Raw genomic sequence first — 12,303 nt, forward strand, 5'->3', positions numbered from 1 at the left:
TCCCTACATTACATGCAGTTATTGACCCAAAGCGTTAGCTTTTTCATACACTAAATATTAAGCTTAACTTTCAATATAAGAGTGACTAGAAAAAGCTTGGACACTTTACATGGGAAGTGACAAAAAACCCAAATGAAATTCCGTCTGTGGAGATGTTTATATTGGAGCAGAACATTTATCTTGCTGCATCCCCATTTCTACAAAGCGACTACTGCAGCTGGTGCTCTTGCTGCAGTTGGTTAGTAGCCAACTTTCAATTGCTCATTAAAGATAAAATAGAGCACAACATACTGTAATACATAGTCACTTACAGACTCAACACAAAGAGCATGACAAAGGGTCCGTGAAATGTTAACTCACTATACAGGACAAATACCATTACCATCCTTGGCGAAACCACCAGCTATCCGCCTGGGGAGCTAAAAAAGCGGCACCTATCTGCAGGGGAATAGAAGACACCCTCCGCTCCCTCACTCTTAAAGCTAAAACCAGACCTGTTTATTCTAACTGGACATTTTATCATTCAGAAAATGGTAAAATACTGAGCCTTGCAACAGAAAACCCGCTATGAGGGTCCTTTCTCCTCACAGGCTAGGCAGGGCACATTTTTAATGTAGGTCCTGAACCGAGTAATGAGAAGTAAGCGTTTTTTATTTGGTTTGTTGAGAGAAAGATTACTCCCAAAGTCCTCCTGAATAAGTTGTTTGGACCCAATAACACAATAATGAGGTATAAAGCTACAGACTTAGCTTTAACATGAGATGAAATTATTTTGGCAAATATTAGTCACAATTACTTAATGTCTGACATTTGGTCTTTTTTTTCCTCTCCAAGTTTTTTTAAATAACACAGGAGGAAATATTAAATGCATAAACTGGTTATGTATGGTCTCAGTAAGCAAAAGAATCTGGCGTTCATAAGAACATGGGAATGGCTGCAGAGCCAGATAGAGGAAAAGCATAAATGTGTCTGTGCCTATGACCCAGTTCTCAGGATGCGTAAGGCTGGGCTTGGAGCACTCTCACTCCTTGCTAGCTGTTTCTGACTAGAGAAAGACAGTTGGCTCATATGGTTATAAACTACAAAATATTGATAGTGATGTTGAGCCATGTTGAGTAGGAAGGACGGACTCAAACTTGACATTCATTTATGACTCAAAGTTGTGGAACAAAACACCTTTAGATCATCTATCAGTGTAGCCTTCCTACAAATAAATGGTCTTTCAATAATAATAACCAGTTTTAACTTCTCAGTGTAAGACAAGAAAAAATTTGTGAAGATAAAATTCAGCTTATTGGTAACTATTTTCACATTACAATTTAATTTAAATTTCAGGATATACTGACCTCATATTCCTCCATGTTTACTTCATCTGGCTTTATCATTTCAAGTTTAGCTTGAGCAACCTTCATTATGTTACGGCACCTTACAAAAAGCAAGAAATCACGGAATATTACCGGAAATTCTCAAAGGATATTATTAGGCATGGCATAATCAGCAGGAGAAGTACATGTGATGGAGGCCTGTGCTATTTAATAATTACTTCTTGTTTTATTTTTCTTAATTGCCACATTGCTCAGTCTTTAATTTGAAGTTCAAATGGCTTGAAACCTCCTGCTATTTACTTCACACGAAGTAATATTAAAGGATTATTGGATTACTACTACAGAAATCAGATTAGTGTTCGCTATCTTTCCATATATTGAAATAAATTATTTTGAGTGGAAAAGAGACATTGTCTTGCTTTCAAGTAAGTTACATATCAAGGTAGGAATTCTGTGCTGTCTACTGCTGGCTTTCAGGGCAGTGCCGAAATGCAAATTACACAGCCTTACAGAGTGTTCTGAAAGAAGATAAGGAAATCTGTGTTCAAAATTATAAACAACACTGAGTATTTCTCCTTATTTCATACCAACAGAATATTTTCTACAAAATACAAGCTATTAACTTGATAGCTATTAACTAGAAGATAAAGCCAAACAAATATACCAGCCTTCCCTCTATTCACACACTATCTGACTATGATGGGGCATCTCCAGACATCAGTGAACGTTTGTAAGCACAGCAAGTGAGACATGCAGATCTTATTACCTTTCATCAAAGCTAAGATTGTGATCTCCAAACTGTTCCAGCAATGTTCTCTCAATTATCTTCTTTGGTGCCTGGTTTTGGATGAAGTAAACAATTGCATGACGTAAACGGTAATCACATTCAGGTGGTGGATCTTCCTGGGCTAATTTTAGCAAACGCGTGTATTCCAATTTAATTGCCTAAATATTTAAAAAAAAATATATGTTATTCTTTCTGGCTTTTAACTCTTAAACGTCACAGACACTAACAGGATAATTCATGTCCCATGGCCTTTTGCCTACAAAGTAATTCTTTAACAATTCCATAGTCCACCCTTCCAACCAGTCTGAACTACATTTCAAAACAATAAAAACAAACAAAAAACCCAAACCCAGATAAATGGTAAAGGTGTTCGTGTCTCTCCCAAGCTAAGCCTACCGACGTCCCAGGTAGACCTTGACTTCAAAAGCAGTCTCAATCTTGTGCTATGTCTCCCTGACAGAAGGTTTATCCAGTCCCTCCGCAGAGAGGCTTCTTCAAGCATTTACAGTCCAAAAGCAACAAAAGATTTCAGACACTTTACTTAAAGGAATTTTCCAAAATCTCATAAGGTAAAAAAGGTACATCTAATAGACTGTTAAAATGCAAACACATGAACAAATCAAATTCTACAGAAAATTTAATGAACATGTATGATTTAGGAAACACTAAGTGAGAACGGAAAATGCCTTTCAACAAAAATAAAATTGTAGGATTTCTAAAGAAAACACTACTTCAGAGGAATAGTATTAGTCTCCTATAGGGCAGGACAAGGTCCCCACTGAATATTTTAGATGGACTTCAGAGGTCATTAGCAACATTTACTTTTCCAGATTTGCCAGCACATTAGATTTTAATGAACATCATCTGTTACATTCATTAGATCCTATTCACTAAAACTATAAAGTATGAACAAGAGCAACAACAAGAAAAATTATTAGAAAAAAATGGTGACAAATGGTTCCATAATTTATCTCAAAATAGGGAGGTGATCAGATTGTTTGCTAACACTAAATGTCGACTTGAAACAAATGACTTGAAGCAGTAGCTTCACACATTAGCGAAGTTTCAATACAACATAGGCACAAAATAAAGCTCCAAAGCAGTCAGTAACAGACCCTGTTCAATACTTCAAATTCCTTTATGTTGAGATATCTGGCAGTAGCAGGTAACTTCTTGAAATTTAACTATCAGAAATTTGGGCTCCCATCCTCTGCTAATAAACATTTTGTTTCAAGACTAAACATGTGGGTAGGATACTATTCATACAGGCTAGAAACATAGAATGCATGGAGAACTTGAAAACTTAAAAGAATGTTCTGCATCAATATTTTTAAATACTTATCATATGCATTATCATCAAAAAGGATGTTTGGGAGAATTGATTATAAGTATCAAAAGCCACAGACAGTTTCTACTGTCATACACCAGAAGCTCTACCATTGGAAAACCAGCAAGGATAACTATGCAATTAAACCCTATTTACTGTGTTAGAGCAGAAACAAAAAGCAATTGCTATTAAACATCTAATTTTTCAGAGAATTACTTAGAAATAGGAAAAATTAAACACAAAGCCTGTATTTTTATACACATCTTTAAACAAAATAAAATGGAATACTACAGATTCAGAAATCCTATGTGCAATGAAAGAAATAACACTACTTCTTTACAGAAAATACAGGAAAAAGGATGGTAGAAAAAAGCATTACATGTTCTCATTCTCTCATTGAGAATGTTGTATAAAGATCTTATGGCAAACGTTTTGTAAGGAACTGTCTTTAAAGTTTAAAGAAGGATGAGTGGAAGAGGTGATTGATGAAGAAATATCTTGATGAGTTTGTATTAGTCATGACTCAAGCCCGAGATCTAAAGGGGGAGTGAAACCTTGGCAGTATCAGTGAACCCCATCAAATGGGTTTTACCTGGGTTACACTAGAACAAAGATACCATAAAAAAACCCTCACAATTTTCTGTAAACACTCATTTTATTAAAAAAATAATCTACGTGAAGAAATCCAGAATATAATAGTATTTAAAAAAAATTGGTAGAAGCTTTTACAGTAAGCTTATGGAGTAACACAAGATTTCATCTGATACATTTCAAAATACAAAGTTTATTACTAAGTAAGACCACTTCATCTCCATGTCCATACTAATGTATTCCTTGAAAATGAAGCATGTTCTACCTCTAAGTTATTGTAAACATGATTAGCAGAAAATGAGTAAGAAAATGTCTCTGCTCTCCAACAATGTAGTGTCAGAACATTTTCTCACTCAAAGACACTTCATGGGGGACAGAATTTGAAAATGTTTAAGCATTCAAAATTAAAGACTGAAAAACATGTCAAATCAGCATTGTTTTGATAAGTCTGAAGCACTAAATATAATTGTATTTTGAACTGCATTTCTGGTTTAAAATTTTCAAAGCGACCTTCATATTTAAAAAAAGTAATTAAGTGTAATTAAACTTTCTGGTAAAGAGTTTGGAATGAATCAAATGAGGGAGGTTTTTTTAACTAAAAAAAATTTAAAGAGACTGACATCTTTTAAGTAATAAATTTAAGAAAAAAAACAGTCCCAAACAAAACCAGTTTCACCAAATAGAAACTATAGCAGGTGTCTCTCCATTTCCTGAGGGCAGGCTTAATTAATAGGCCCTGCAAACAAGTGTCATAGTCATAAAATTTCTTAAATATTCATTACAAAAACCCTCACACAAAAACAAACCAACCCATGAGATTTCAATTTTCTCACCAAGAGGTTGGTACATTTTTGGTGGTGGTAGTGGGTTTTTTTGTTTGGGGTTTTTATTCGTTTCTTTTGGTTTTTAGAATTTCTTCTAGGGCAACTGCACCATAAAAATTAAGTAGAAAACAGACTGCTACTCAATGACAAGCAAGAAACTTCTCACCCCTCTTCAAATCACATTTGAGAGGGTTTTACATCATGTCAAAGTAATTCCCTCTCTAATACCCTGAAAATGCAAAAGATCATGCACTAAAAATGGTCAGAAGTTTATTTAAGAATACTAACACATTTTGAAATCTAGTATCATTGTGAAGAGTAATAACCACAAAAAACCTAATGTCTAATTGCCAGTAATAAAAGACTGCATTAATACACGGTATTGACATCCACGTAGTTACACAAAAGAAAGTAATTCAGATTTATTAGAAATACTTTAAGGTGTACAAAACCAAAACACCTCTTTGAAATTAACAGCACATCCATGTCCCTGGATGAAAAAAATAATAGTCTAGTGAAGGCATGGGTTTTGCTGCTAACAGAGGGAAAAAAAATACAAAATACATATTCTTATTGATTACACCTCTATATTTCAGGATACTTGCTACTATTATTAGAAAATTAAAATACAGAAAGGTATACAAGCTACCGATACTGAGGCAGTGTACTGCTGGTCAGCGTGGAAAGGGCTGTCTACTTTTCAAGGGAGAAATATCTAAATGGAGGACTGATATCATAGGAGAGTAAGTATAACCGCTAGAACAGTCTTCACAGGCAAAGGGTGGAGGGAAAAGGCATATCTAATAAGGAAAGTCAGAGGAGAAGAGTTGAAAATGTTAGTTGTACCTTAAAGAACCCTGCTTCTGGCCCACACCTGTCATAAACATTCCTGGCTTTACCTATAGCCATGATAATACCTTGCATGTTCGGGGTCAGCATGACCTGCCACAAGGGATTTAAGGTAGAAGTTTTGAATGATTAATATTTAATGACCAAATTCAATACGCTCTTAGTCTCATGCAAGACAAAAAAGCAACTTAATGCATGCATACAGTGGAATGGCACATTTCAATACAGATCTGGTGTACATATTCTACAAATCAGTCATGGCACGTGTATATATTTGTACTGTAACAATGTATGAACTGTGTCAAACAATTTAAAAGTTACATGGTAAAAACTTCCCAGGAAAGGAACATGCATCATTCAGCACTAGTATCCATCAGAAACTGCACACTGAATGAGTGAGTGCTACCCATGGCCACCAAAGGATTTTTAAAAAGTTTCAAGTAGGAAAATCACCTGATCACACTTTACATATACTATACCAAAAGCACAGTAAACTACACTGCCTGTATTTAACGCATATTTCAGTATTCAAAACAAGGGACACATAGATGCAAATGCATTTCATCCCTAAAGCATCTGCAGACAAATTCTTAGAAATCAAAGCCGAAACATTTAACAAGCACAAAGCCAAACATAAGACACACATCTCACAGCTATTCACATCAATTATATGCAAACAATTTGATACATCTAGGTTACTCAGAAAGGCCTTTCCTCTTTGGTATCTGTAAGCAAAGAAACCATTCCCTCTGTCCAAGGTATAGCTAGCACAGCAAGCGGCAGGGCAAGAAAAGATGAAGAACCCTGAACTGTACAGAAGAGTTTCCCCAAAAGTAAGAAAAACATTTTTTAAAAAAGTGAATACACTTACAAGAGGAACAGGGAAATAGGGAAGAAAGTTATCATCCTTTAGAAAGACAATGGCATGGGGACAACAGTGAAAAAAAGAAGGAAAAATTAAAAAAAAAAACCACAAAACCCCAAGTCATTAGGTGAAGCTAAATCCTCATTTCTTTAAAGGTGGAGACTACAAATCTATGAGAAGCCAAACTCAGTGTGACAATGTAAACTAAATAAGTTTATTCCCCATCCAATACTTCCAGTTACAACTGATCACGATTACATGGCAGAATGACCTGAAATATCCATTTGCATAAGGAAGCAAAAGCTCCCCACATAGCCCGCCATGAACAGATGCTCAGACACCTGAAAACATGGGCTGCACCAACATAATCCCCGACCAAAGCAAACATGGAGTAAGCAGCGTGAAGGCATAACAGTTTGATGACATAGCATCAAACTTGCATTCTGCTGCAAAAATAAGGCTGCAGAAAATAACATCTCTCACGATAACGCATCTGTTCCTCAGGTAGCACCAGGTACACATACCACCCTGGGTCTGAACTGGGAAAACAAAGAATTTTTGTATTTATTTTTTTCTTAAGCTTTGGAGGAGTTAGCTCCACCAGTCATATCAATTTCAGGTTATTTCCATGGATAATGTAATCCCTGAAGTCTGAAAAGCTTAACCTTGGCAAATAATGGACCAGCCTTGAACATTAGCTTTATTGGACAGACTAACAAGAAAGCACAGGCATTAAGAAAATCACTCACTATCCTGTCACTTCTTAAATAATGTACTAATCCACCATCTATCACCAGCATTTCAAAGGCATTTGGCCGAACACAAACATTCAACTTTCACAGCTAAAAAGACAAATATACCTCCAGTGTAAATGCTACCATGCAAAGCGTGACCAATTAGAGTAGCTAGTGCTTTCCTTTCACATTTCATTACAAAATAAGACATTGGTAAGGTTACAAATTGCTAAGCATTTAGTTTTGCAGAAATCTGTTAGGTGTCACAATGTGCAAACATGCTAAAAATTCTCATCAGGCAGCAAAAGAAAGCACCAAGGAGGAGCGGTGCACACAACTGCAATCAAATGTACCTCATCGTCATAACCCCCCTCCTCTGACTCAATCACAAAAGTCCCTACATCAGGAATCGCCACCTCTACAACTCGCTGGTTAGGAGCTGGTGAAGCTGGGGCATTATGAGAACTCTGCAGAAGAAAACCATTATCAGTATGGGGCGGGGGGGGGGAAAACAAACTAGAAAATTATGGAGAGACACAAACTGACAGGCCGATCAAATAAAATGATGTGCTCTGATGAAGTTCTGGAAAAAAATATAATGTATATTCTCTAATTACTTACAGCTTATTTTAAGCAGTATGCTTTAAAATAAAGCTATAATTATTAAAAATATTTCATTTGTTCTTTATTCATTAATTACATGTAAACAGGTTAGCTTGCCAGTATTGCAACTCTAAAATCTATTACAAATTTAAGACAGTTGTTAAAGGATATGTATTAGTATACATTTAGTAATTTTTCAGTGAAATGTATATGAAGTATCTGATTAACTCATACTAAGAGATAGCAACAAGCCAAAGGTGAACATTCTCTGATGCTCTAGGAAAAAGCAAAAATAGAAACAAAACAAACAAAAAAAAACCCCTCCAAAAACCACAACAACAAAAAAGCCCCTAGGAAGTAAGATATTTGAAAGAATATTTAAAGGTGCATTACATTCAAAGGTCTACTCTTTTTAAAAGAGTAATCGGACAGAAAATCAGTGGAAGATTATGCTAGTCACTGAAAATGTTATGTTAAAGTAAGTTTTAAACAACAAAAACAAATCTCAGCGTCTATGCTCTATCATTGTGTAACAGCCAATTTACAACCTGAACCTCGACTCTAATCTAAGCGATCAGAATGCTACGCTATTTGTTCTGCAACTATTACAACAGTTTCATTTTTTAACAAAGATTCCAGAAGCACACATAATATCTGTTTATGCCTGTACTGTATGAATACAAAAGAAGACTGTGCAATCAGAGGGCAGAAAAAAAGGGCAAAAGGGCAGAAAATGGACATGCATAATCATGTGTGACTAACCCACAGTCCTGTTTGTTACATGTTTGGATGTTGGCGTTCCTTCTTCTAAAATGGGCAAACAAAAAGTGGAGGAAAGGAATATGCATGTCAGAATGCATATTAAAGTAGATTAATTAAAAAGGATGCTGATACACTGAGAAAGAAGAACAATTCTGCCTCAGTTAAATTTGGGTGCACAGAGAGCAGCTTTTATACATTAAGCAAGTACCTTCAGAGAATCTAAAACTGATTTCTAGCTAATAACAGCTGAAATACAACTATTTCTAAATCAAACAGTTTGCGTGGTTTGGAGTTCTTTTATTTTTAATGAGCCATCCACCGTGTTGCAGAACAAAGCAGTGAAAATGTCCTTCATCTGGAGGTAACTCATATTAAATATGCTCCCCCTGAGCTGTTGCGTCTTCTGAGTGCTCAAAAAAGTCAAATATGCAGTAGTCTAAAGCATTAATGGTAAAGCATATCTTCATCCACGCTTTCCCTGTTAGCTTTCATTTCAGTTTAGCTTCTCTGCTCTCCTGACACCAGAGAAGAGAGAGATGGAAAACACATGAGGTGTAAGAGTCAACAAGTCACGTAATTTTCAAAGCCTTTAAGAGAACTTTCCTGCTGGGCCCAAAGATATCTGAGGCTAGACTGCTTTTGTTTAATAAGGATTCATACCTGAACTTAGGAAGGATGCTTCAAATTTTGCACAGATCTAAACTGTTCATATCTCCAGAGGTTTTTAGGGGTGCTTAATACTGTACACTTCTAAGTTTTATCCTTACAGATATGGTTCTAAGACAGATGCACCTATTTCTTTAAAGGCACTTGCTTTTCTGGCAAATACACTGATCATTTATTTACATACATATAAGGAAGAAAAAAAAATATTTGCTGAAAGATAAAACTGGTGAATATTAGTTTCACTAACTATTCATTAAGTAGTTAATTTCCAATTCCTCTTAGTATTTGTTATATGAAGTGAAAAGAGAATCACCCAATATTAATTCTTATAACCATTTTAAGTGAATATATGCATCGAAGGAATTGCAAAAAATAACTTCCATAGAGTTGTGAATTTGCATTAAAGCTACAGAATAATGTTGAAAACCCCCTTATTTTTGAAAGGTACTTTAACTTTCATAGGTCTTTCAAGGGAACTCAGTCTTTTATTTCTCAGATAAACTGAATGTTTAAAGCAGTATTTTTCAAGTTTTTTACATGGAACATCAATGTTTACTCCTCAAAACTAAATGGAAATGTCCAACATTTTGAAAAGATGGTGGGCACAAATACATGATTGTCGTTTGAACATATGCTGTACTCTTGACAACTACTTTAATCCCAGAGAAGTCACCTATCTTTGCATTTTTCTTCTACTACACCCATTACTGTAGTACAGACTATCTGGATGGACTTCAGTGTTGGATAGTTCCTGAAGAAACAGCAATTCTCAGGTCAAAGTTTCCACACATGCTGCCTTTTAGCAGCTATTATATTGTTTCCACTTGCACAATAAAAGTAAAAGAAGTGTTTCAAACATCGAAATATCCTCACCGTATCCATTATAGCTTCCGGACCTCTATCTTCTTGTTCAGCTAAAGCTTTATTGATTGCTTGTACAGAATCTTCTTTTAAGTGCTTTGAAATATCAGTTCTTGATGGCTGCTCTAAATATTCTGGTTCTCCTGCTTGAACTTAGTGACAGAAATAAGATAACAATTTTTTGTGTTAAGATAAGCATGGATTTTGAATTGATTAGCTTTATTTGGATCACTCTTTTATAGATAAGGTAACCCACACAGAAACTGCAGCATAGGTCACAACATTCACAAATACAACTTTACACCAGTCTGTCTCTCAGGTAATTTTGGAATACTTTCATATAAATGGATCTGTGATCCTATATTAGGAGCAACAGATCTGTCCTGTCTCTTGACCCATTAAGGCTCTTGAGAGAGAGATGTTCAACAATCATATGGAGAATGACCAAGAACAAAGATGAGATTCTACTTGGACTTTTCTTTGGGATAGTCAGACCCAATACATGGAATGACCTACAGCTGCTTGACTGCCAGATGCATTGTTACTTTGCAAAATAATCACCACATTATACCCTTCTGACTTCAGGGAAAGTCTCCCTCACTTGAGGGAAAACTGATTAGGCTAAATAGCGTCTTATATTCTTTATATGATGGAAGCAAATTTTGGCAAATAAAACATTCATTTAGTACTTTACTAACAAAAGAACAAAAATCAGTCTTGAGGTGTTTGTGAAGACAAAACATATAGAAGATGAAGTCACTCTCCAGACTGTTTTCAAAAAAGAAATGTCATTAAATCACTGTACTTTTTACATTCAGTCTGTAGTCATGGACAGTTTGGAGAAACATCTGTGCAGTCTTAAAAGACTCAGTTACAACAGTAACCTGGACAGCAGTCTTGCTACACAAATCCATTATATCATCTTTCACATCATAATGTACATACAGCCTTCTGCAGTGAAGCAAAAGGTGGACATGACCTAAAACCTGGCAGGTTTTCCTGTGTCAAAGCAGGCATATGTTTCACAGTCAGATTACCAGTGGTCTTTATCAGATGGGTTCCTAACATCACTGGCCTCACTGTTGCTATTCAGAGGCCTTTTCCACAGTTCTAGCACCCTCATTTTTACATTGTAATTTCTTAAGTGGGCCTTACTATTGCTAACTGTATTCGCTGCATCACACCAAATTGATTTTTCTTCAGATCTAAATTCTGTCCTAAATTAAAGGTAGGTCTTCTACTCATTCACTCTGAATAGAAGAACATACATCATTTATGGACTAATAAATTCGGAAAACAGACTGGTAAGACATGTTAATAATTACCTATCTTAAAAGGCCACAGTTGCTATGGGAAAAAAAAACAAACAACTTTAGTAGATGCTATGCACCAACTGGCATGCAAAACACAGTAGAACCCACAAATATTTTTTTTCTTTATATAAAAACTAAAATGCAAAAAAACCCCAACGGACTATACTTCAAGTACAGTTAATAAAGTCCAAATAAACAACTATAACTCAAGATTACACAAATCAACTTTTCCTATCTTAAACTACAAAACAATATATACAAAACTCAGTGATTTTTGGTTCTACTCCTTTTACAGGTGGAAGCAGCTAACCTGGAGCAGGGGAGGGTGCTGGTGCCCTGGGTATCTGAGATAGCAACTTCTCCTGCTGTGCTTTCTGAGCAAGTTCTGCATCCCATTCTTCAAGTTCTTTTTCAAAACGTTTATTGTCTTCCTTGACATAATCCCTTAGATCAGCAGGTAGCGTGTCCATTCCAACAAGGATCTGTCCCGTTTCTTTGTTAAACTCGTCTGTGGTAAACATGAAATATACATTTCAGGAAAGAAAAGAACTGGGGAAAAGAAAGTATGTTTATTAGATTTCCTCATGTGAATTACTGGAAACATGCACCAAAATCCCAAAACTATATTACTTTTAACTGGTTGTATCATCTGCCTAGGCACTGCTACTGAGATGTGTGACTATCCATCTCACATTCTTGGGCACCATCAGATCATTGCCTATTTGAAAGATAAGGTTTTTGGGCCATGAGCACCATATGACTGTAAACATTCAGAAAAAAGTAACACCACCCCCCC

General features: G+C 35.7%; 1 protein-coding gene across 1 annotated transcript in view; it reads right to left on the reverse strand.

Annotated features, from left to right (window-relative positions):
- The window catches only part of USP25 (ubiquitin specific peptidase 25), a gene marked incomplete at its 5' end in the record, with an annotated part of 18,937 nt that extends 6,922 nt beyond the window's left edge, over positions 1-12,015 (reverse strand). The window contains 6 exons of the mRNA XM_010137408.1: positions 1,347-1,425; positions 2,092-2,270; positions 5,701-5,796; positions 7,656-7,769; positions 10,207-10,346; positions 11,818-12,015. Of these exons, the coding sequence (XP_010135710.1) occupies positions 1,347-1,425; positions 2,092-2,270; positions 5,701-5,796; positions 7,656-7,769; positions 10,207-10,346; positions 11,818-12,015 (806 nt within the window). The remainder of the gene's footprint in view (positions 1-1,346; positions 1,426-2,091; positions 2,271-5,700; positions 5,797-7,655; positions 7,770-10,206; positions 10,347-11,817) is intronic.
- Between the last annotated feature and the right edge of the window lie 288 nt (positions 12,016-12,303).

This window comes from Buceros rhinoceros, unplaced genomic scaffold (assembly GCF_000710305.1).
Source record: "Buceros rhinoceros silvestris isolate BGI_N320 unplaced genomic scaffold, ASM71030v1 scaffold43955, whole genome shotgun sequence".
Lineage (NCBI taxonomy): Eukaryota > Metazoa > Chordata > Aves > Bucerotiformes > Bucerotidae > Buceros > Buceros rhinoceros.